The 22696-nt window shown below is 44.5% G+C and overlaps 1 protein-coding gene across 1 annotated transcript in view; it reads left to right on the forward strand.

Annotated features, from left to right (window-relative positions):
• The first annotated feature begins 19733 nt into the window (after positions 1 to 19733).
• Positions 19734 to 22696, forward strand: part of LOC125486121 (multidrug and toxin extrusion protein 2-like) — a 36260-nt gene continuing 33297 nt past the window's right edge. Inside the window, 3 exon segments of the mRNA XM_048612341.1 lie at positions 19734 to 19880; positions 21308 to 21382; positions 21384 to 21410. Coding sequence (XP_048468298.1) covers positions 19734 to 19880; positions 21308 to 21382; positions 21384 to 21410 — 249 coding nt within the window.

A 22696-nucleotide genomic window follows, 5' to 3' on the forward strand; every position in this document is an offset into this window, starting at 1 on the left:
TTGAAATTCGCAGATTAACTTTTCATTGCCAAAGTGTTACTGGTCATTTACTCCATCAATAATTGTGATGCTACTCAGGTATCATTTTTAATCGAAATCCTTTTATTCATTCACAGGGTTGAGGACGTTGCTGGCCAGGCCAACATTTATTGCCCATCCCTAATTGGCCAGAAGGCAGTTAAGAGTCAACCACATTGCTGAGTCACATGTAGGCCAGACCAGGTAAGGATGGCAGTTTCCTTCCCTAAAGGACATAAGAGAACCAGATGGGTTTTTCCTGACAATCGGCAATGGATTTATGGTCATCATTAGACTCTTAATTCCAGATATTTATTGAATTCAAATTCCACCATCTGCCATGGCAGGATTCGAACCTGGTTCCCCAGAAGAGGCCTATTAAATCACATTGCTGGTTATTTAGTTCTAAGAGTGATCATCAATGATGTCAGCACTACACACAGCCTTAATGTTAATGGTTTCCTACATCAATTCCTTTGTGATGATATTTTAGAGCTCAGATGCACTTTTCCATGGGAAATGCAAAACAGAATGGATTCCTGGGCAAATCCTCGTTAGAATGGTGATCTTAGAACATAGAACATAGAACATTACAGCGCAGTACAGGCCCTTCGGCCCTCGATGTTGCGCCGACCTGTGAAACCAATCTGAAGCCCATCTAATCTAAACTATTCCATTATCATCCATATGTTTATCCAATGATCATTTAAATGCCCTTAAAGTGGACGAGTCTACTATTTTTGCAGGCAGGGCATTCCACGCCCTTACTACTCTCTGAGTAAAGAACCTACCTCTGACATCTGTCTTATATCTATCACCCCTCAATTTAAAGCTATGTCCCCTCGGGCTAGCCATCACCATCCGAGGAAAAAGGCTCCCACTGTCCACCCTATCTAATCCTCTGATCATCTTGTATGTCTCTAGCAAGTCACCTCTTAACCTTCTTCTCTCTAACGAAAACAGCCTCAAGACACTCAGCCTTTCCTCATAAGACCTTCCCTCCATACCAGGCAACATCCTGGTAAATCTCCTCTGCACCCTTTCCAATGCTTTCACATCCTTCCTATAATGCGGTGACCAGAACTGTACGCAATACTCCAAGTGCGGCCGCACCAGAGTTTTGTACAGCTGCAACTTGACCTCATGGCTCTGAAACTCAATCCCTCTACCAATAAAACCTAACATACTGTACACCTTCTTAACAACGCTATCAACCTGGGTGGCAACTTTCAGTGATCTATGCACATGGACACCGAGATCTTTCTGCTCATCCACACTACCAAGAATCTTACCATTAGCCCAGTACTCTGTATTCCTGTTACTCCTTCCAAAGTGAATCACCTCACACTTTTCCGCATTAAACTCCATTTGCCACCTCTCAGCCCAGCTCTGCAGCTTATCTATGTCCCTCTGTAACCTGCAACATCCTTCCGCATTATCCACAACTCCACCGACTTTGGTGTCATCCGCAAATTTACTAACCCATCCTTCTACGCCCTCATCCAGGTCATTTATAAAATTGACAAACAGCAGTGGCCCCAAAACAGATCCTTGAGGTACACCACTAGTAACTGAACTCCAGGATGAACATTTCCCATCAACCACCACCCTCTGTCTTCTTACAGCTAGCCAATTTCTGATCCAAACCGCTAAATCACCCTCAATCCCATGCCTCCGTATTTTCTGCAATAGCCTACCATGGGGAACCTTATCAAATGCTTTACTGAAATCCAAATACACCACATCAACCGCTTTACCCTCATCCACCTGTTTGGTCACCTTCTCGAAGAACTCAATAAGGTTTGTGAGGCACGACCTACCCTTCACAAAACCGTGCTGACTATCCCTAATCAAATTATTCCTTTCGAGATGATTATAAATCCTATCTCTTATAATCCTTTCCAACACTTTACCCACAATCGAAGTAAGGCTCACTGGTCTATAATTACCAGGGTTGTCTCTACTCCCCTTGAACAAGGGGACAACATTTGCTAGTCTTCAGTCTTCTGGGACTATTCCTGAAGACAATGACGACATAAAGATCAAAGCCAAAGGCTCTGCAATCTCTTCTCTAGCTTCCCAGAGAATCCTAGGATAAATCCCATCCAGCCCAGGGGACTTATCTATTTTCACACCTTCCAGAATTGCTAACACCTCCTCCTTATGAACCTCAATCTCGTCTAGTCTAATAGACTGTATCTCAGTATTCTCCTCGACTACATTGTCTTTTTCCTGTGTGAATACTGACGAAAAATATTCATTTAGCACCTCTCCTATCTCTTCGGACTCCACGCATAACTTCCCACTACTGTCCTTGACCGGCCCCAATCTTACTCTAGTCATTCTTTTATTCCTGACATACCTTTAGAAAGCTTTAGGGTTTTCCTTGATCCTACCTGCTAAAGACTTCTCATGTCCCCTCCTGGCTCTTCTTAGCTCTCTCTTTAGGTCCTTCCTGGCTAACTTGTAACTCTCAAGCGCCCTCACTGAGCCTTCATGCCTCATCTCTACATAAGCCTCCTTCTTCCTCTTGACAAGAGATTCAACTTCTTTAGTAAACCACAGTTCCCTCGCTCGACCACTTCCTCCCTGCCTGACAGGTACATACTTCTCAAGGACACGCAGTAGCTGTTCCTTGAACAAGCTCCACATTTCAATTGTGCCCAGCCCCTGCAGTTTCCTTCTCCATCCTATGCATCCTAAATCTTGCCTCATCGCCTCATAATTGCCTTCCCCCCAGCTATAACTCTTGCCCTGCTTTATATACCGATCCCTTTCCATCGCTAAAGTAAACGTAACCGAATTGTGGTCACTATCACCCAAGTGCTCTCCTACCTCCAAATCTAACACCTGGCCTGGTTCATTACCCAGTACCAAATCCAATGTGGCCTCGCCTCTTGTTGGCCTATCTACATACTGTGTCAGGAAACCCTCCTGCACACATTGGACAAAAACTGACCCATCTGAAGTACTCGAACTATAGCGTTTCCAGTCAATATTTGGAAAGTTAAAGTCCCCCATAACAACTACCCTGTTACTTTCGCTCCTATCCAGAATCATCTTTGCAATCTTTTCCTCTACATCTCTGGAACTTTTCGGAGGCCTATAGAAAACTCCCAACAGGGTGACCTCTCCTTTCCTGGTTCTAACCTCAGCCCATACTACCTCAGTAGACGAGTTGTCATCAAACGTCCTTTCTGCCACCGTAATTCTGTCCTTGACTAACAATGCCACACCTCCCCCTCGTTTACCACCTTCCCTGATCTTACTGAAACATCTAAACCACGGAACCTGCAACAACCATTCCTGTCCCTGCTCTATCCATGTCTCCGAAATGGCCACAACATCGAAGTCCCAGGTACCAACCCATGCTACAAGTTCACCCACCTTATTCCGGATGCTCCTGGCATTGAAGTAGACACACTTCAAACCACCTTCCTGCCTGCTGGTACACTCCTGCGGTAGGGTTGAAACCTTATTTATGACCTCACTACTCTCAACCTCCTGTACACTGGAGCTACAATTCAGGTTCCCATCCCCCTGCTGAATTAGTTTAAACCCTCCCGAAGAGCATTAGCAAATTTCCCCCCCAGAATATTGGTACCCCTCTGGTTCAGGTGTAGACCATCCCGTTTGTAGAGGTCCCACCTACCCCAGAATGAGCCCCAATTATCCAGGTATCTGAATCCCTCCCTCCTGCACCATCCCTGTAGCCATGTGTTCAACTGCTCTCTCTCCCTATTCCTCGCCTCGCTAGCACTTGGCACGGGTAACAAACCAGAGATAACAACTCTGTTTGTTCTAGCTCTAAGCTTCCACCATAGCTCCTTGAATTTCTGCCTTACGTCCCCATCCCTTTTCCTACTTATGTCGTTGGTGCCTATGTGGACCATGACTTGGGGCTGCTCCCCCTCCCCCTCCCCCTTAAGGATCCCGAAAACACGATCCGAGACGTCACGGACCCTGGCACCTGGGAGGCAACACCCCAACCGCGAGTCTCTCTCGTTCCCACAGAATCTCCTATCTGTCCCCCTAACTATGGAGTCCCCAATGACTAATGCTCTCCTCCTCTCCCCCCTTCCCTTCTGAGCAACAGGAACAGAGTCTGTGCCAGAGATCTGTACCCCATGGCTTACCCCTGGTAAGTCGTCCCCCCCAACAGTATCCAAAACGGTATACTTGTTTTTGAGGGGAATGGCCACAGGGGTTCCCTGCACTGTCTGCCTGTTCCCTTTCCGTCCCCTGACTGTAACCCATCTACTTTTTTCCTGTACCTGAGGTGTGACTACCTCCCCGTAACTCCTCTCAATTACCCCCTCAGCCTCCCGAATGATCCGAAGTTCATCCAGCTCCAGCCCCAGTTCCCTAACACGGTTTCCGAGGAGCTGGAGTTGGGTGCACTTCCCGCAGATGAAGTCAGTGGGGACACTATTGGTGACCCTTACCTCCCACATTCTACAGGAGGAGCATACAACTGCCCTAACATCCACTCCCACTGTTCTGAATTCCCAAACAGACAAATTTAAACAAAAAATACTAGTAGCCTTACCAAATCAGCGCTCAGAACCTTTTTTTAGGTTAGAGGAGGAGGATGGGTGGGAGACACTACCTAGGTAGTATTTCGGGTAAAGCAACCGCCCAAATATATTACCTCACTTACTCCAAAAATGGAGTCACGCGAGGTAAGACTTTTATAACCAAAAAGCTTACCTTCCCAAGCTGACCTCGCGCTTCCTCCTGGACTCCCGCCACTGAAACAACTGAAAGCTTGTAGAAAATAGCCAAGAAGGAGCCGCGTATTGCTTTCTAAAATTTCAAAATATACTTTATTTACAAAACATATCATTTTATATATATAAATAGTCACAAATGCAATTTGGTTCTGTACAATATGAAGAAAACAAACAAACATTGGAGTTTGAGTCTATCCAACAAACAAACCAAAGATTTCTCTCACTTTCACAAGACTATATTTATATGCATTGAGGCACCAGGACGGTCCAATAAGGGAATCGACCCCAATTTACCTTTAGCAGGAAGACCTCAGATGGTGATGTTTCCTCAATGTGCCTTGGTGTCAGCTAGCCCAAGCTTTAGTGTTTCCCTCAGTGCATAGTCCTGGACTGTGGAATGTGCCAGTCTGCAACACTCAGTCAAGGTCAATTCCTTCCTCTGGAAAGACCAACAAGTTTTGGACAGGCCGATGAGCTCGGTCTTTCACTGAGTTGATGGTCCTCCAGGTTTTGTCGATGTTTATCTCGGTTTGCATCCCTGGGGAACAGACCAAGGAGCACAGAGTTCTGTGTCACGGGAAGAGCTCTGGATGAACCTCGCCAAAAAAAACCAACTGCATCTTCCTCCAGACTTCCTTTGCAAAGGTATATTCCAGCAGGAGGTGGGTGACAGTCTCAACCCGCTGCCCCCACTACCCCACCCCGGCAGCCAATTCAAGGGCAGAATGTGGTGGCACAGACCGATGGGGCATATAAGAAGGATCTCACGGGTAGTGCTCCTTCTCACCACCAGCCAAGCGATGTTCTGCAGTGTTGCAATTATGCGCAAATGTGACACGTATCGAATTGGCCTAAGCCCTAGAGCACACTTCCTGCCTTCAACCTCATGCCAGCCTCCACCTGAGAGCACATCAGAGCAAGAAATAGTAATGACACCCTCCCACATAGGGAAAAATAATCTTATTAATGGCGTCAATAACACTCAACTATCATCAGTCCTATGATAAACTGCAATTACGTTTTCAAAGCTGCTGCGAATAGACAGGGAAAGAAGCCACATTTCTTTCTTATTTATTCACAGGATGTGGGCATCAGACTGGGCCAACAATTATTGCCCATCCCTAATTACCCAGAGAGTTGCAGCAGTTGGTTAAAAAAAAGGCTACACCATGCTTACATGATTGTAATTTAATAGCTGTACAAATAAATACTGGCAAAGGAAGTTCTTGCCCATTTATATCAAGCTTCAGTAATTGTTGCACATCAGTATGAATTTCCTTTAGTACAATCTTAACAGAGACACAGTGAAAATAGCCAGATCATGCCTCCAATGGAAAAAAAAGTAGACAAGGCAATTTAACACAAATGTAGCAGCATATATCAACATTCAGAGAACCTTATTTAAATGCACTGATGCAGTCTCGTTTTTTCAAATGTGGAGGTAAGGAAGCAATAACTAAATGAAAGAATACTAACATAACTCCCTGAAACCTAATTGGAGTGAAATGACAGCTTTAGCGGTGAAACAAATTTAAACATTTTCAAGAACTACAAAACAAAGCTTTTGAGAAGTGCTTCAAGCCAAACACTGTGCACGGAAGAGTATTAAAGATTCCTAGTATCACGGTCAAGATACAAAGAGCGACACAGAATGCAAATGTTTTCTCAGCCCTTCTTATGCCCAAATTTTTTGGAAATGCACTTCTCATTTAAAAGTCTCGAACACGCAAGTGGCATGACGATTTTTCTTGAAAAGGAAAAATTCCCAAATGAATGTCCGGCCACGACTGTTGTCCAACAATTTCCCTGATTGGATACATGTTTAGTGAAGGAATAGAATATTATGTGATCACATAGCAACAGATTATCAGAATGCTTTTCATTGATAAAATCACAAGGGGCATGGATAGAGTGAACAGCCAAGGTCTTTTCCCCAGGGTGGGGGAGCCCAAAACTAGAGGGCAATAGTTTAAGGTGAGAGGGTAAAGATTTGAAAGGGATCTAAGGGGCAATGTTATCATGCAGACGGTGGCGCATGTATGGAATATGCTGCCAGAGGAAGTGGTTGGCGCTGGTACAATTACAGCATTTAAAATGCATCTGGATGGGTATAGAAAGGGTTTAGAGGGATATGGGCCAAATGCTGACAAGTGAGACTAGATTAATTTAGGATATCTGGTCAGCATGAACGAGTTGGACCGAAGAGTCTGTTTCCATGCTGTACATCTCTATGACTCTATGCTGTATGACACAGAGCCATAGAGTCATATAGTGTGGAAACAGATCCTTTGGTCCAAACAGTCCATGCTGAACTAATCCCAAACTAAACAAGTCCCATTTGCCTGTTCCTGGTCCATATCCCTCCAAACATTTCCTATTAAAGTTGGAGGATTGCATACAGGCCTGAGAAGGCATAGAAATTATAGGCCAGTTAAGATACATGAGATTTGGCAGCGTTGGATTTTGCTTTAATGCAAGGAGAAGTGGACAAACAAAACAGATGAGTTAAAGGCTCAAATTAACACATTGCTATCACCGAGACATGGTTGAGAGGAGGCCCAATTGGCAGCTCAGTATTCAGATCTTCAGGTGAGATAAGGAAGGAGGTAAAGGAGGAGGAAGTGTTGCAGTTTTGATCAGGGAATCGATTACAGCTGTAAGGAGGATGCCATCTTAGAAGGCTCCATATGGATAGAACTTAAAAACCAAAGAGGCACAATCATGCTGTTGGGGAGGTACTATTGGTGCCCTAACAGTCCGCAAGAAATAGAAGAGCAGATATTTAGGCAAATTTCAGAGAAATGTAAAAGTAATAGGATAGTGATAGCCAGAGGAGAGGTGCTGGAGGACTGGAGGACAGCTAGTGTGGTACCATTATTCAGGCAGCAAAGGATAAACAGGAAATTACAAGCCAGTCAGTCTAACCTCAGTGGGGAAAATGATTGGAAGTAATTCTGAAGGACAGAATTAATCTGGTGGCAGGGATCACAAACAGTCAGCATGGTTTTGTTAACAGGAGGAGGTCATGAAGACCTGCAGTCGATTCTAAACCCCTTCTCAACCGGGACAACAGTAGGGACCCCCGACACAACAAGGTGCAGGGCTGGATGAACACAGCAGGCCAAGCAGCATCGTAGGAGCAGAAAGGCTGACGTTTCGGGCCTAGACCCTTCATCAGAAAAAAACAGTAGTGTCCCCCGACTGGCAGCACTTCACTTTGACTCAACTGAGGACTGAAAAATGTGAGACTGTATAGCACTGTGCTGCACAGGAACGTCTAGTGTCCTGTGAATTGATTCCCATTTCCCCCTCAGCAATTTGTGAGCCCCACGTTTACCTTTTTAACATTATTTGTTCCATGCCAAATTGCACAGGACTCAGGTAGTAATCATTACCCTTGTGGGAATAATCTGCTTTCCAATTTAACACTGAACTGTTTGTACTCCATCAGCAGAGCCTATTTCCCAGTCCTACCTCCGTCATTGGCATCTACGTAGACTACAACAACTGAATCCTTCCTCTCCCAAACAAAATTCCTCTCCAGCCCAGAAGGGACGGCCTGAACTTCAGCACCAGTTCAGCAACACAGCCTTTGGGACTCTACCTTTGCTGCAAATAACAGCATCTATTCCTGGAGTCATGCTATCCCTCTATTACTGCATTTCTTGTTTCACATCAACTCCCTCCTTTCCCCATGGAATGGTGCTCAGGACCCACTGTGCTGTGGTCAGTTTGTACATTCTCCTGCAGTCTATGCACCCACCCAAACTGGGATTTATGTTCCATCAAATTTCTGTTTCTTCTGGGTCAGTGCACAGCAGCAACTTCTGGACCCGGAGGTGAATGCTGGGAATGGGTTGGGCATTCCGATTGGCATGTGTGAGTCTTTGGAAGGGTCTTTACAGGCTCGCATTCCTCAGTACTGCTGCCAGTGCCTCATAAACTGGAAACCACTTCTACCACATCAGCCTTTGGGCCATGTATTCATCTCCCTAACCTTACTTATCCAATGCCAATTTGGACATAGCTCAGAGGATAATCGGGATCTCATTTGGATAAACATTATTGCCCTGACAAGAATTAACTATTGTATTTTGTTGAGACACTTGATCACACCAATCTTGTCAAATAGCTCTCCACTGTGTTCAGGGTGGTTGTGACTGTGCACATATGGTTCCATTCTTATACTTCTTATCAACTGAAAAAGCTTCTCTTCTTGCTCTGGCACCATTCCCTCAGATGTCCCTGAAGGATCTATTCATGGCCTTTTCCCATTTTTCATCTTCAACTTGGTTTCATCATCTGAAAACTCAGCATCACTAAATTGCCTATTGATATCAGGCTCTACTGTGCCATCCCCTGTCTAGGCCCCTGTATTTTCTCTAAATTATCAGATTGCTTCTCATCCAATAGGGTGACACCATGCTTAACACTGCTGCCTCACAGCGCCAGGGACCAAGGTTCAATTCCACCCTCAGATGATTGTCTAAATGGAGATTGCACGTACTCCCTGCGTCTGTGTGTGTTTTCTCTGTCTGCTCTGGTTTCCTCCCATGGTCCAAAGATGTGTGGGTTAGGTGGATTGGCCATGCAAATTGCCCCATAGCGACTAGGGAGGTGTAAATTTAGTGGATTAGCTTTGGTAAATGTAGGGTTACTGGGATAGGTTTGGGGAGTGGGTATGCATAGGATGCTGTTCGGAGAGGCAGTGTAGACTCGATGGGCCAAATGGCCTCTACCTGCACTGTAGGGATTCAATGAATACTGGAGAGCAGAATTTTCCCCAAGTTAAAAACTGAGACAGCCCCAACACAATATGCATTGCCTGTCCACCAACTCCATCCTCCTCAATGACAGCTGCATGCGGCTTCACAATCTTGGCGTCACACCTTGCACTGGAGAAAACTCTCCGCAATATATATCCACACCATCACTAAGGCAGGTATATCCACATCTGTAACATTGGCCACACACAGTCACTGCCTCAGCCTTTCTGCAGCTAAAACCCTCATCTATTCCTTTGTTACATCTGGATCTCCAATATTCAACCAATCATGAACATAAATTCAATGCAATCTAGTTGCCCACACCCTCACACCAAACTCCATTTATCCATCACCCCTGTACTCATTGATCTACATTGACTCCCAGTTGTGCAATACCTTAAATACCTCCAATGGTCATTTTCAAATTGCTATAGTCCTTTGAGATATCTCCACTCCTTCAATTTATGATTCTTGAACATCCTTAATTTTGGTCTTGCTGCTACAAGCAAGACACTCTAGGTGACTGTGAAGCTACCCCATAAGCAAGTATATTCTGTGTCCTGTTTACCCTCAGTGCTGCATCAACACTGATTCCACATCTGACCAAGGGGAGCTACTTGGGGAGCAACAGGATGTGTATCCTCGCTTATTTTTGACCTGAAACTATAAGACTGTGAGATTTGGCATCTTGCTGATGACCCTAAGGGCTGCTCACCCCCTACTGTCTGTCTTCTGTTGTATCAGTGCCATTAGAGGATCAGTCTTGCTGACTAAATGTAACCAGGCAGTGTGACGGAGAAGGTGGGACATGGGTTATATCGCAAAGCCAGCTCTTTGCTGTCCAGTGTAAAATATACATTCTCTGATTGCAAAATGGGAGCTAACTCATTCAGGCTCAGAATAGAAATATGGTCCTTTAATATCCAAACATTCAAATGAGATGACAATCTTTCATGAGACAGTTAAACATCTGTTCATAATTGGTCATTGTTAGTAATTATTTTCTTTATGATATATTTGAGAGTCGATTGGAGTTAATCAGTAGTAAAGGTTTTTGTGTGAATGTTGGCTACGGGTTGTCCTTTGGTCACATTCTCACTATTCCTGTTGCGGTGATTCACTGTGCTCAGTCTCTCCATTGGTCACTGGGATCTACATGTTCTTTGAGAGAATGAAGTGCATGGTCAGTCCAAAGGCAAGGATCTGGGGGCCTGAAAGGAAGGCTAGGCCACGGCAAATGATCAGTTGTTTTGTGGACAGGATTTCTCCGACTGTGGTAACTCCAGTGTCCACAATGGAAGACGTAACCGTCATCCGATCCTCCTCTGTCTGTAGTTCCGATTGACAAACATCAGGAATTGGATTCACTGCCCTGTTTCCTGTGTCCACATCTGGAAAGGAAAGTCACATTGAAACATTGTGAGTACATAATGATTCCTATTGATTGCATTGTTTTGAGGTGGGCTGGTGATCAGACCAATAATCTCCTCCATGACTCCCAGTCATTGCCAATACCACAATATCTACTTGTAGGAGAATTGTCCTGTCAAAAATACAGTAACCACTTTAACCCCTGAAGGTGGCAGGACAGGTGGAGAGATCAGTTAATAAAATCATGGATCAGGAGGGATGGAAGTATTGCTTAAGCAGAACTGTGAGTGCAGAACTCTAAAAGGGCATTGACAAGTTGGTGGGGTGGGGGGATAGATGGCAGATGAGGCTCAATGCTGAAAAGTGTGAGGTGATGCATTTTGCTGGAAAAACATTGGAAGACAATAGGAAAAATAGGATACAGGAGTGCAGGAGCAGAGGCATCTGGGTGTATAGGCGTACAGATCATTGAAGGTGGAGAGATCAGTTAATAAAACAATTAGTGTTCTCAGCTTTATTACAAGAACAAGGAGGTGATGTGGGTCGTGATTTGAGCTCAGCTGGAGTATTGTGAACAGTTCTAATTGCCACATCATAGGAAGGATGTGAACACATTGAAGAGAGTGCAAGAACAATTTACAAGAACGACAGTGAGTAATGATGCACGTTTGAAGAGGCAGCTCAGACAAAGTGAGCTGAATGGCCTCCTTCTGTGCCATAATAATTCTATTATTCTGGGAAACTGTGAAAGGGCACAACAGAGGTAGCACCTCCAGTACAATGCAATCCCCATTCCATCATTTACTGCTTTTTAAAAAGCGGCACTTGTGAACTATTAATGTTGGTGATACCACCAAACATCAAAGAGTTCAACTTTCCTGATGGATTTCTATTCTGTCTGACTAGTTCATAATACATATGTTCTTGAATGTAACTTTTGCTTTAATAATTAACTTTCTAACTGTAGAAAAATGGGCATTTATGAATTAAGTGCAGTTCAAACAAGTTCGGCATTAATTACAGTTAACATTGGGCTTGTCTTCACTTTTAAGTGTTAGTGGAGAAAAAGCATCAACAATAAATGATCCATCTTCAAGACTGGAGTGAAGGAGACTGGAGAAAGACCAATTGCACCCGTTGGAAATATATGTTACACCTTTGACCTTCAGAATGAAAGCCTTGCTTTGGCAGCAAAAATTGGTTACATTACCTGTTGAAGATGTCACAAAGATATCATGTCGCTGAAGCGATCATGTTTCTGGGTCAAGCCTTTTTTAGAATGTTCTTTGTATATATGCTGACAGAAACAAACCGTTCAGTATGTATTTCATGAGGGAAATGCATCTTTAAGATCTGTGCTAGCTTACACTTTGTGGAGGGAACCTCTGCAGTGCCCCTCACTGAGTCTTGTGGCAGAAAGCAATCAACTTGAGTTGGCAGCTTGAAGAAGCTGTACAGAAGTTATAGAAGTAATCTGGAACTAAAACAGGAGATACACAGAAGATCTTCCATGTATCTACAAATCCAGAATGATAGGAGATGGGAGGATGGCTTACTTGCTGCCATTATTTACAAAAGGTGGTAAGGAAAAGCCAGGGAACTATAGACCAGTGAGCCTGACATCAGTGGTGCGTAAGCTGTTGGCGGGATAGAATTTACATGTATTTGGAAAGGCAAGGACTGATCAGGATAGTCAACATGGCTTTGTGCATGGAAAATCATGTCTCACTAACTTGATTGAGCTTTTTGAAGAAATGACAAAGAAGATTGATGAAGGCAGAATGGTGGACATTGTCTATGTAGACTTCAGGAGGGCATTCGAGGTGGTTCCGCATGGTAGTCTGGTTAACAAGGTTAGATCACATGGAATACAGGGACAGCTAGCCATTCAGATACAAATTGGCTTAATGGTTGTAGACAGAGGGTGGTCGTAGAGGGTTGCTTTTCGGACTGGAAACCTCTGGCCAGGGGTGCGCCACAAGGATTGCTGTGGGATCCATTGCTTTTTCCATTTTACATAAATGGATAGTAAGTTTGAAGATGACACCAAAGTTGATGGTGTAGTGCACAGTGAGGAAGATGATCTCAGAGTACAATGGGACCTTGATCAGATGGGCCAATGGGCTGAGGCATGTCACATGGAGTATAATGTAGATAAATGTGAGGTGTTGCATTTTGGTAAGGCAAATCAGGGCAGGACTTATACACTAGAAGGTAAGGTCCTGGTGCATGTTGCCAAACAAAGAGACCTTGAGGTATAGTTTAATTGTTCCTTGAAGGTGGAGTTGCAGGTAGACAGGGTGGTGAAGAAGGCATTTGGTATGCTTGCCTTTATTGATTAGTGCATTGACTATTGGATTTGGGAGGTCATCATGCAGCTGTACAGACCATTGGTGAGACACTTTTGGAATACTGTGTACAATTCTGGTCTCCCTGCTATAGGAAATATTATGTTAAATTTGAAAGAGTTCAGAAAAGATTTACAAGCACGTTGCCGGGTTTGGAGGATTTGAGCTACAGGGAGAGGCGGAGGCTGAGGGTCGACCTAAAATAGGATTATAAAATCATTTAGGGCATGAATTTACCCCAGGGTAGGGTAATCCAAAGCTAGAGGGTATAGGTTTAAGGCGGGAGAGGGAAGATTTAAAAGGGACCTACAAGGCAGATTTTTCACACAGAGGGTGATGTGTGTGTGGAATGCGCTGTGTGTGTGGAAGTGGTGGAGGCTGGTACAATTACAATGTTTAATAGGCATCTAGATGAGTACATGAATAGGAGGGGTTTACAGGGATATGGGACAAATGTTGGCAAATGGAACTCGATTAATTTAGGATATCTGCTCGGCATGGATGAGTTTTTGTGCTGTACATTTCTATGATTCTATAACCCCTTTCGTGTTCCTTGGTTTTAAAACTGTGTTTTTCTGATTTCAGTCTACAATCAAAAGTCTTATAAAATAAAAAGAAATATGCACTAATGCTTTAAGTGTGCTGGGAATGACTCAGATGTCATTCTGGTGTGGAAGATTCTTCCTTTCATTTCACTCGGGAAAGGCTTCACAATCTGGAATCATTTTCCAGATTAAAGGCTTTGGCCAGGACCTGCAGAAAATGACATGGAGTGGCTTCTCCTGTTCCCTGGAACTTTCTTGAAGTCATTTCAGGAGCTGTGAGAGGCTCCTAGATGATACCCCACTTTCCAATCTTTGTGAACTTGAAGTCAGCCAATTCTCTGCTGCTTGTTTCTTAACTCAAACCAAATCCCATTCCCTTATCCACCCTGTCTGCACTGAACTACCATGGCTCCCAGTCAAGCAGCATCTAGATGTTATAATGACCATCTTTGTTTTGAAATCCCTGACCCCTCTCCGTCCCTGTAAACCTCTCCAGCCTTACACCACTCCGCAGTATCTGTGCCCCTCTCTTAAGCAACCTGACTTTAATCAATCCAACAAAAACCACCATGTCTTCAGCTGAGCCTCCTTTACGTAAAACATCTTGCAAATTCTAGTTGCAAAATGTTCAGGTGTCAAATGTTTGGGCCAAATAAAATTATGGCGCATCAAACCACCATATAGCCCTAAATAGCTTCTCCAAGGACAATCGCAGAAAGAAGAGCTTCAGGTAAGGTTCTAACAAACAATTATTCAGAAGAATTTGGAAGAGTTTTTGTTAAAATGCGGCTCACTTACACAAACTCCAACTCATCCTCTAATCAGTAGCACAGACACAAGCTTCACAAAACTTGCTTAGAAACGTCGACATGTGGCATATGACAATGACATGCATTGATATAGTGCCTTTTATTGTAGCACAATAGATCATAGGTGTTAATCAGGCAAACGCTGGTCCACAACATGAATGCAGTTTGGAAGGGAGTTCTAGGCCTTTGATTCAGTGGCAGTGAAGGAATGGTGACATAATTCTAAGTCACCGTGATGTTTAGGCTGGAGGGAAATTTGCAGATTATGATGGTCGCAAGAATCTGCAACCTTTGTCTTCCAGGGGGTAGAGTTTGTATTTGGAATTTGTCATTTCAGGAGACTCTGCGGGTTACTGCAGTGCATCTTGCATACGGTAAGCTCTACTTGCTACAGTGGATCAGAATTGGAGTTTTTATTTATTCCCAGAAGGTGGGTGTCATTGGCTAAGCCAGTATTAATTACCTATTCTTTATTGCTCAGAGGGCAGTTCAAACTAACATTACTGTGAGTCTGGAGTCACGTGTAGACCAGACCAGGTAAAGAAATTTCTCTCCAAAAAGGATATAGTGGTGGGATCTTTCTGACAAGCAACAATGTCATCATTGGATTCCAAATTTTTATTGAATTCAAATTCCACCATCCGCTGCAGCGGGTTTGAACCTGGGTCTCCAGAACATTACCTGGGTCTCTGGATTAATATTTGAGTGGTGATATCACTGGGCCATCACCTCCACAAATGAAGAGAATGGTTAAGGTCATGGAAGAGTGCTATTCAAGATGGCTGCTTTATATTGCTAGTGAGTGAGCTTCTTGAGTGCTACAATAGATGGAGATTATTCCATTGCATTCCTCACTTGTGCCTTGTAGATGATCAACACTGTTTGGGGAGTCAGGAGGTTAGTTACCTGTAACAGAATTTCAGTCTCTGGATGTAAATTACTAGGCTTGCATCAACATCAGAAGAATACGCAACAATGAGGCAGTGATCATGTCAGAATTACGCCATCAAGTCAAATGAGCTGGGAGTGAGAAGAAGCTTTAACCTAGTGAGAAGAGAATGGCCCAGATCTCCTGACCAGGATCAGAAACCCTATTTTCCTATTCTGATCATTTCCGATCCTGATTGGACAGGAGCATAGAACATAGAACAGTACAACTCAGTACATGTTGTGCCTACCTATTATCCTACTTTAAGATCAAACTACCCTGCATACCCTACATTTTACTATCCTCCGTGTGCCTACCCAAGAGTCGCTTAAATGTCCCTAATGTATCTGACTCCACTACCACCGCCGGCAGCACATTCCATGCACCCACCACTCTCTGTGTGAAGAACCTACCTCTGACATCTCCCCTATGCCTTCCACCAATCACCTTAAAATTATACCCCTTCGTAATAGTCATTTCCGCCCTGGGAAAAAGTTTCTGGCTATCCACTCTATCTATGCCTCTCATCATCTTGTATACCTCTGTCAAGTCACCTCTCATCCTTCTTTGCTCCAATGAGAAAAGTCCTAGCTCCCTCAACCTTTCCTCATAAGACCTGCTCTCCATTCCAGGCAGCATCCTGGTGAATCTCCTCTGTACCCTCTCTAAAGCTTCCACATCCTTCCTATAATGAGGCAACCAGAACTGAACATAATATTCCAAGTGTGGTCTAACCAGAGTTGTATAGAGCTGCAGCATAACCTCACAGCTCTTAAACTCAATTCCCCTGCCGATGAAAGCCAACACACCATACGTCTTTGTAACAAACCTATCAACTTGGGTAGCAACTTTGAGGGATCTCTGGATGTGGATCCCAAGATCCCTCTGTTCCTCTACACTGCCAAGAATCCTGCCATTAACCCTGTATTCTGCATTCAAATTCGACCTTCCAAAATGAATCTCTTCACACTTTTCTGGGTTGAATTCCATCTGCCACTTCTTTGCCCAGCTCTGCATCCTGTCAATGTCCCGTTACAACCTACAACAGCCCTCCACACTGTCCACAACTCCACCAACCTTCGTGTCATCGACAAACTTACTAACCCACCCTTCCACTTCCTCATCAAAGTCATTTATAAAGATCACAAAGAGCAGGAGTCCCAGAACAGATCCCTGCGGAACACCACTGGTCAGCGAGCTCCAGGCTGAATACTTTCCATCTACTACCACCCTCTGTCTATTATTGGATAGCTAATTCTGTATCCAGTCAGCTAAATTTCCCTGAATCCCATGCCTCCTTACATTTTGAATGAGCCTACCATGGGGAACCTTATCAAATGACTTGCTAAAATCCATATATACCACATCCATTGCTCTACCTTCATCAATGTGTTTTGTCACATCCAGAAAGAATTCAATAAGGCTTGTGAGGCATGACCTGCCCCTCACAAAGCCACGTTGACTATTTCTAATCAAACTGTGCTTTTCCAAATAATCATAAATACTATCTACTATAGGGCAGTTTTCTGGGTGACTGTTCGGGGTAGGTGTCTCCTCAAATGAAGCTATCTTCTCAAATGAAGAAAAGTCAAACTGGACTAACTAGTGGGAGGGTGGGTTCAGTTGCATGGAAAATTAAGGAAAAAGTTAAAGAGAGAGAGGACTGAGAAGTGAATATTAATGTTTCCTAAACAGTAATAGGATGGAGAGTGTGGAAACGGTCAGGAACCTAACTTCAGACGCAGCAGATAAGAGACAACTATGAGGTGGAGGGCAGTTAATGCTGGACTGAGGGTGTGGTACTTAAATGCATGCAGTGTACAAAACAAGGTAAATAAAGTTGTAGTGCAGTTTGAAATTAGCCGGTACGATGTTGTGGGTATCACAGAGACGTGGCTGCAAGGGGATCAGAGATATCCTAAATATCCAAGGATATGTGTCTTATCGAAAGGGCAGGCAGATTGGCAGAGGGGGTGGGGTTGCCTTGTTAGTAAGAAATGAAATTGAATCAATAGCAAGAAAAGCATTATGGATTGAGAAAGCATAGGATCTGTTTGGGTAGAGTTGAGGATCAGGAAAGGCAAAAGGACCCTGATGGGAATTATGACAGGCCCCCCAGCTGTAGTCAGGATGTGGGGAAGAAAATAAATCAGGAGATAGAAAAGATTTGTAAGAAAGGTACTATTACAATAATTGTGGGGGACTTCAAAATGCAGGGGGACTGCGAAAATCAAATTGTTAGCAGAGCCCAAGAAAAGTAATTTGCCCGGTGGGTGAGGGGTTAGAGTGCCAGTGATGGGTGAGGTGAGGCAGCAGGTGGTTGAAGGTGCAGGATGGCAAATGGGTGGAAGGTTGAGTTGTCAGCTTTAGCAGGTGGGCGAGGATTTAGGATGGCAACTGAGTGTTGGTTAGGGTGGCAGTTGGGTGAGGGGCTGGGGTACCAGATAGACGAGGAACTAGGGTGGTAAATGCATGAGGGGTTGAGTGGCTGAGCAGGTAAAGGGCTAGGGTGGCAGGTGAGTGAGAGGGTAATGTAGCAACTAAGGGGGTAGGTGCCCAGGGTAGGATGTGTGGATGGTAGTTGGGCGTTGGTGGGTGGATCTGATCAGAGGAATGAGGAGTAGAGTATGGTTGGGTTGGTTTGAGGTGAGGATTGTGTTTATGAGGGATGGGAAAAGGGTTGGTTGGGGTGGGGTGTTGGGTTGGGTAGGGGCTGGAGATTGTCTGGTCTGGGCAGGTGTTGGGAGACACAGGCGTCATGTTGGATAAGATTTGTGGAGGTTGTTATGGATCAAGGAGTGTTGTTGGATCTGAGGGAGATGGGGGGGCGGGGTTGGGGGTCAGGTCAGGTCCAGCAGAGGGGGACCGTCGGGTCTAGTGCGGGGTTTGAGGGGTAGTGTTGGGGGTCAGGTCGGGTGTTGTGGTATACAGTGTTGGCTCCAGGAAGTAGATGTCAGGGGACTGAGCTGGTGTGAGGGGCATGATGTGATGGGGTGGGGGCGTCATTGGTGAGTCGGGGGAATTATCCAGGAGTAGAACCGCTTCTAATTCCTCTAACCATTTCTGGGTCACTATTGACACAATCTGGACCCTTAAACATTTCCAATGCTACCTCGGAGCTGGGGTTTTTCCCAGAAGGTTCCAAAGCCAGGATAATTGACCATTGGAAGTTTCAATTTCCAGGACAATTCCTGGGCAATCAATTGCTTCTGGATTTCCAGCTGGTCTTTACACACGAGTGCAGTCGACACTACTGCAAAGACTGTTTTCCCATCGGAAGATCTGGGTTTTTGTACGTACAGTTAAAGCCGTGAATAAAGTGTTCTTCCAGAACATTCCATGAGCTCCACCAGCAATACTTTGGGAGACTAAACAGAGTTAGAACCTAAACTCATGATAAAACAGTGTCTTGCTCGCATCTTGTCCCTGTTCCAGGATGTTGATGGTGGACGACTGAGTGTAATTCTGTTGAGTGTCAAGATGGAGATGGTTCAATTCTCTCTTGTTGGTGAGACACCTGGTTTGAGTTATTGATCAGCCCAAGCCTAACTATTATGCAGATCTTCGTTCATATGGACATGGACTGCTTTACTTTAACACTGCGCAATTTGCAGTGAAACTCCTGACCTTCTGACCTTATATTGGAGGGATTCTCATTGAAGCAGTTGAAGCTGGTTAGGCCTCAGATACTGCCCTGAGGAACTTTGAGACTCTGGTGGTACAATTGTAGTGTCCCTATCTCTCAATCAGTGGGCCCAGGTTCAAGTTCTGTCTGCTCCAGAGTTGTGTCATGGCATCTTTGAACAGGCTGATGGGGAAAGTAATAATAAACCTGAGTACGTTTGGGGCTCTTGAAGCAGTGGCAGTGTCCCTGCCTCTGAGTCAGGAGGCCTCAGTTCAAATCCCATTTGCTCCAGAGATGTGTAATACCATCTGGGAACCAGTTGATTTGGAAGTATTTGGTCTCAGGGATAACTGGGGCTGAGATAATTGACCTCCAATGCTATACAAATGCAAATCTTTCTTTGACACTATTATCTGTGCCATGTTATTTGGGTACAAGCAAATTAAACTGCAGTTCCTTAAACATGGAAATTCCACAAAAAAAAGAACTGAGCCCTGAATTTAAACTTGCTACAGCTATGAACTAAACTTCATGAAAAGTTAATCACAAAGTATTGGTTTGTTTATTGTTTGCAGCGGAGGATCTGAAAAATGGAGAATAGAATGCATCAAAGCTCTGGAAATGCTGCCTTGGAACCTGAAACCTGTGTTAAGCTATTCCTGAGGAAGGTCTTGGAAGTGAAACCTGTCAACTTTTGGCGGGAAGCAAAGTGTATTTCCAGAATGGCTGGGCCAGTGGTGAGATCACACCCAGCTTGTACTCGATCACATTGGGTTACGCAGCTAGGTCCACTTCTCACTGGATTGAGGGGAGTTTTGATAGGGACATTAAAAATCTGAAGGGGTCTGAAAAGAATAGATTGGAGGCAATTGGTATAAAGATCCAAAACAAGATGTCACTGGTGGTTGGCAAACAATCATTCACAGGATAAGGGCATTGTTGGTTGGGCCAGCATTTATTGCCCATCCCTTATCAGGAGTCAACCACATTGCTGTGGGCCTGGAGTCACATGTAGGCCAGACCAGGTAAACATAGCAGTTTCCTTCCCTGAAGGGCATTAGTGAACCAGATGCGAAAACAGGAGTTGCTGGAAAAGCTCAGCCGGTCTGACAGCATCTGTGTAGAAAAATCAGAATTAACTGTTCGGGTCCAGTGACCCTTCCTCAGAATGTTGTAGCTATGTCAGCATCCAGAATTTCCTCAGAAGTTCATTCCACACGTGAATCACTCTCTGCGTAAAAAAAAAATTGTCCCTCATGTCTTTTTTAAATCACACTCCTCTCAACTTTAAAATGTGCCCCCTAGTTTTGAAATCCCCTGTCCTAGGGAAAAGACACCTACCATTAACCATGTCTATACTCCTCATGATCCTTTAAACTTCTGTAAGGTCATGTCTCAACCTCTTACGGTAAAGTAAAAAGGCTATCCAACCTTTCTTTATAACTCAAACCTTCCACATCCTAGTAAATCTCTTCAAAACCCTCTCCAGTTTAATAGAATAGTCCATAGCATCCCTACAATGTGGAAACAAACCCTTTGGCCCAACAAGCCCACAGTGACTCTCAGAGCATCCCATCCAGACCCATCCCTATGGAACCCACCTAATCTACATATCCCTGAACATTATGGGTAATTTAGCATGGCCAATCCACCTAGCCTGCACATGTTTGGACTGTGGAAGGAAACCAGAGCACCCGGAGGGAACCCACACAGACACAGGGAGAATGTGCAAACTCCACACAGACAGTCGCCTGAGGGTCGAACCCTGGTGCTGTGAGATAGAAGTGCTAACCACTGAGCCACCATGCCACCCTAATAATGATATCCTTCCTATAACAGTGTGACCAGAATGCGACACAGTATGCCAGGAGAGGCCTCAACAATGTCCTGTACAACCTCAACATGACTTTTATCATAATAGTTGAACCCTCTAATTCATTGAATGTTTTGTTTGGATCAACTTTGCAGTGCCCCTTCATAATCTCAAAAAAGCATCAACTAAAACATCAGAAAATTATGACGCTCTTTGAGAAAGGGAAAAAAATGGCAATATGTTTGACTAGGAATAATGTCAATTTTATTAGAAGTGTTTTTACATATAAAAGAATTTGACCAAAATTAAGTTGACAGTATATTTTATTTCTCAATCATTTTCTTTTCACAGTTTTTGTCACAGCTGATGGTAATTCTCATAAATATTGTCAGCTCTGCATTCTGTGGACATTTAGGTAAAATTGAGTTTGGATGCAGTCAGTCTTGCCGTAGCGGTGAGTTTATGTTGAGAACGTTCACATTTATTGATCCTAATGTCTCCTGTATAAAATAGCGATGAAATTGCATTGCTTCCTATCAGTTTCAAGCTCAGTGCCTTTATCAGCTGATGAGATGTTCTTTGTGAAAAAGCCTGGTCTTTACCTGCTGCTCTCAATGGAAGGGCCACTAGAGCCCAGCAGTTGCTTCAGTGGCCCCAGGCTAAAGAACAGGAACATCAGCTCGGTGTTCCAGCTCATCACCATTGTCTGTGACCCATCCTGGAAGTCCCATGTGTGTGGGGGACATTGGGTGAGGGTGAGACTGGGCTCCGTCTTAATGCAGTCCATGGGGAGTTCACCCTCTGGCTCACACAGGAGGACGGCTCACTTGTGTCGGGCACTCGCTGGCTGGTGAGGTTCATGGAATGTTACCAACACCAACAACAACTTGCATTTATATAACATATCAATCCTGTAAAACACATGAGTGTAATCAGGCAATAAAATTCAACAAGAAGCCAAGGAAGGAGCCATTAGGTTTGGTGATCAAAAGTTTGATGAGGTGGCAAGTTTTAAGAAAGGAGAAGGAGTTGGTGTACACAGCTGTTTAGGATGGAAATTCTCCAAGTTTAGGATCCAGGCAGGTAAAGACATGACATTAATGGGTGGGTAATGGAAGGAAGGAATATAGAGGATAAAGTTGTAGGAAGACTGAATTCCTAGTCCATTATAGGAATGAATGAAACAAATAATTAAAGATAGACCATAGCACGTAGACTCCTCATAGTCTGTCCATCATCTCCATGACACAAGTCAGGAGTGTGATGGAATAATCCCCAATTGCCTGAATGAGCTCCAACAACACTCAAGAAGCTTGATGCCATCCAGGATAAAGTAGTGATTTGATTGGCCCCATATCCCAGACTCTTGGGCCACTTCCTCCCTTCCTTCCTGACCTTTTTAGTCTTTTTGCTTTTTCTTCTTTTTCTTCGTCTTCTTCCTATCGGCGGTGGTGGTGGAGCTGGGGACTCCCGGTTGTGGTGGACCCAGTGTGGGGACGAGGAGGGGGTGATAACTCCTGGTTGCAGTAGGCCCAGTGTGGGGATGGGGACGGGGTGGTAACTCCTCGTTGCAGTAGGCCCAGTGTAGGGATGAGGAGGGGGCAGTAACTCCTGGTTGTGGTAGGGCCAGTGTGGGGATGAGGAGAGGGCGGTAACTCCTGGTTGCGGTAGGCCCAGTGTGGGGACGAGGAGCGGGCAGTAACTCCTGGTTGCGGTAGGCCCAGTGTGGGGACGAGGAGG

The sequence above is a fragment of the Rhincodon typus genome, chromosome 26, assembly GCF_021869965.1.
Source record: "Rhincodon typus isolate 14 chromosome 26, sRhiTyp1.1, whole genome shotgun sequence".
Lineage (NCBI taxonomy): Eukaryota > Metazoa > Chordata > Chondrichthyes > Orectolobiformes > Rhincodontidae > Rhincodon > Rhincodon typus.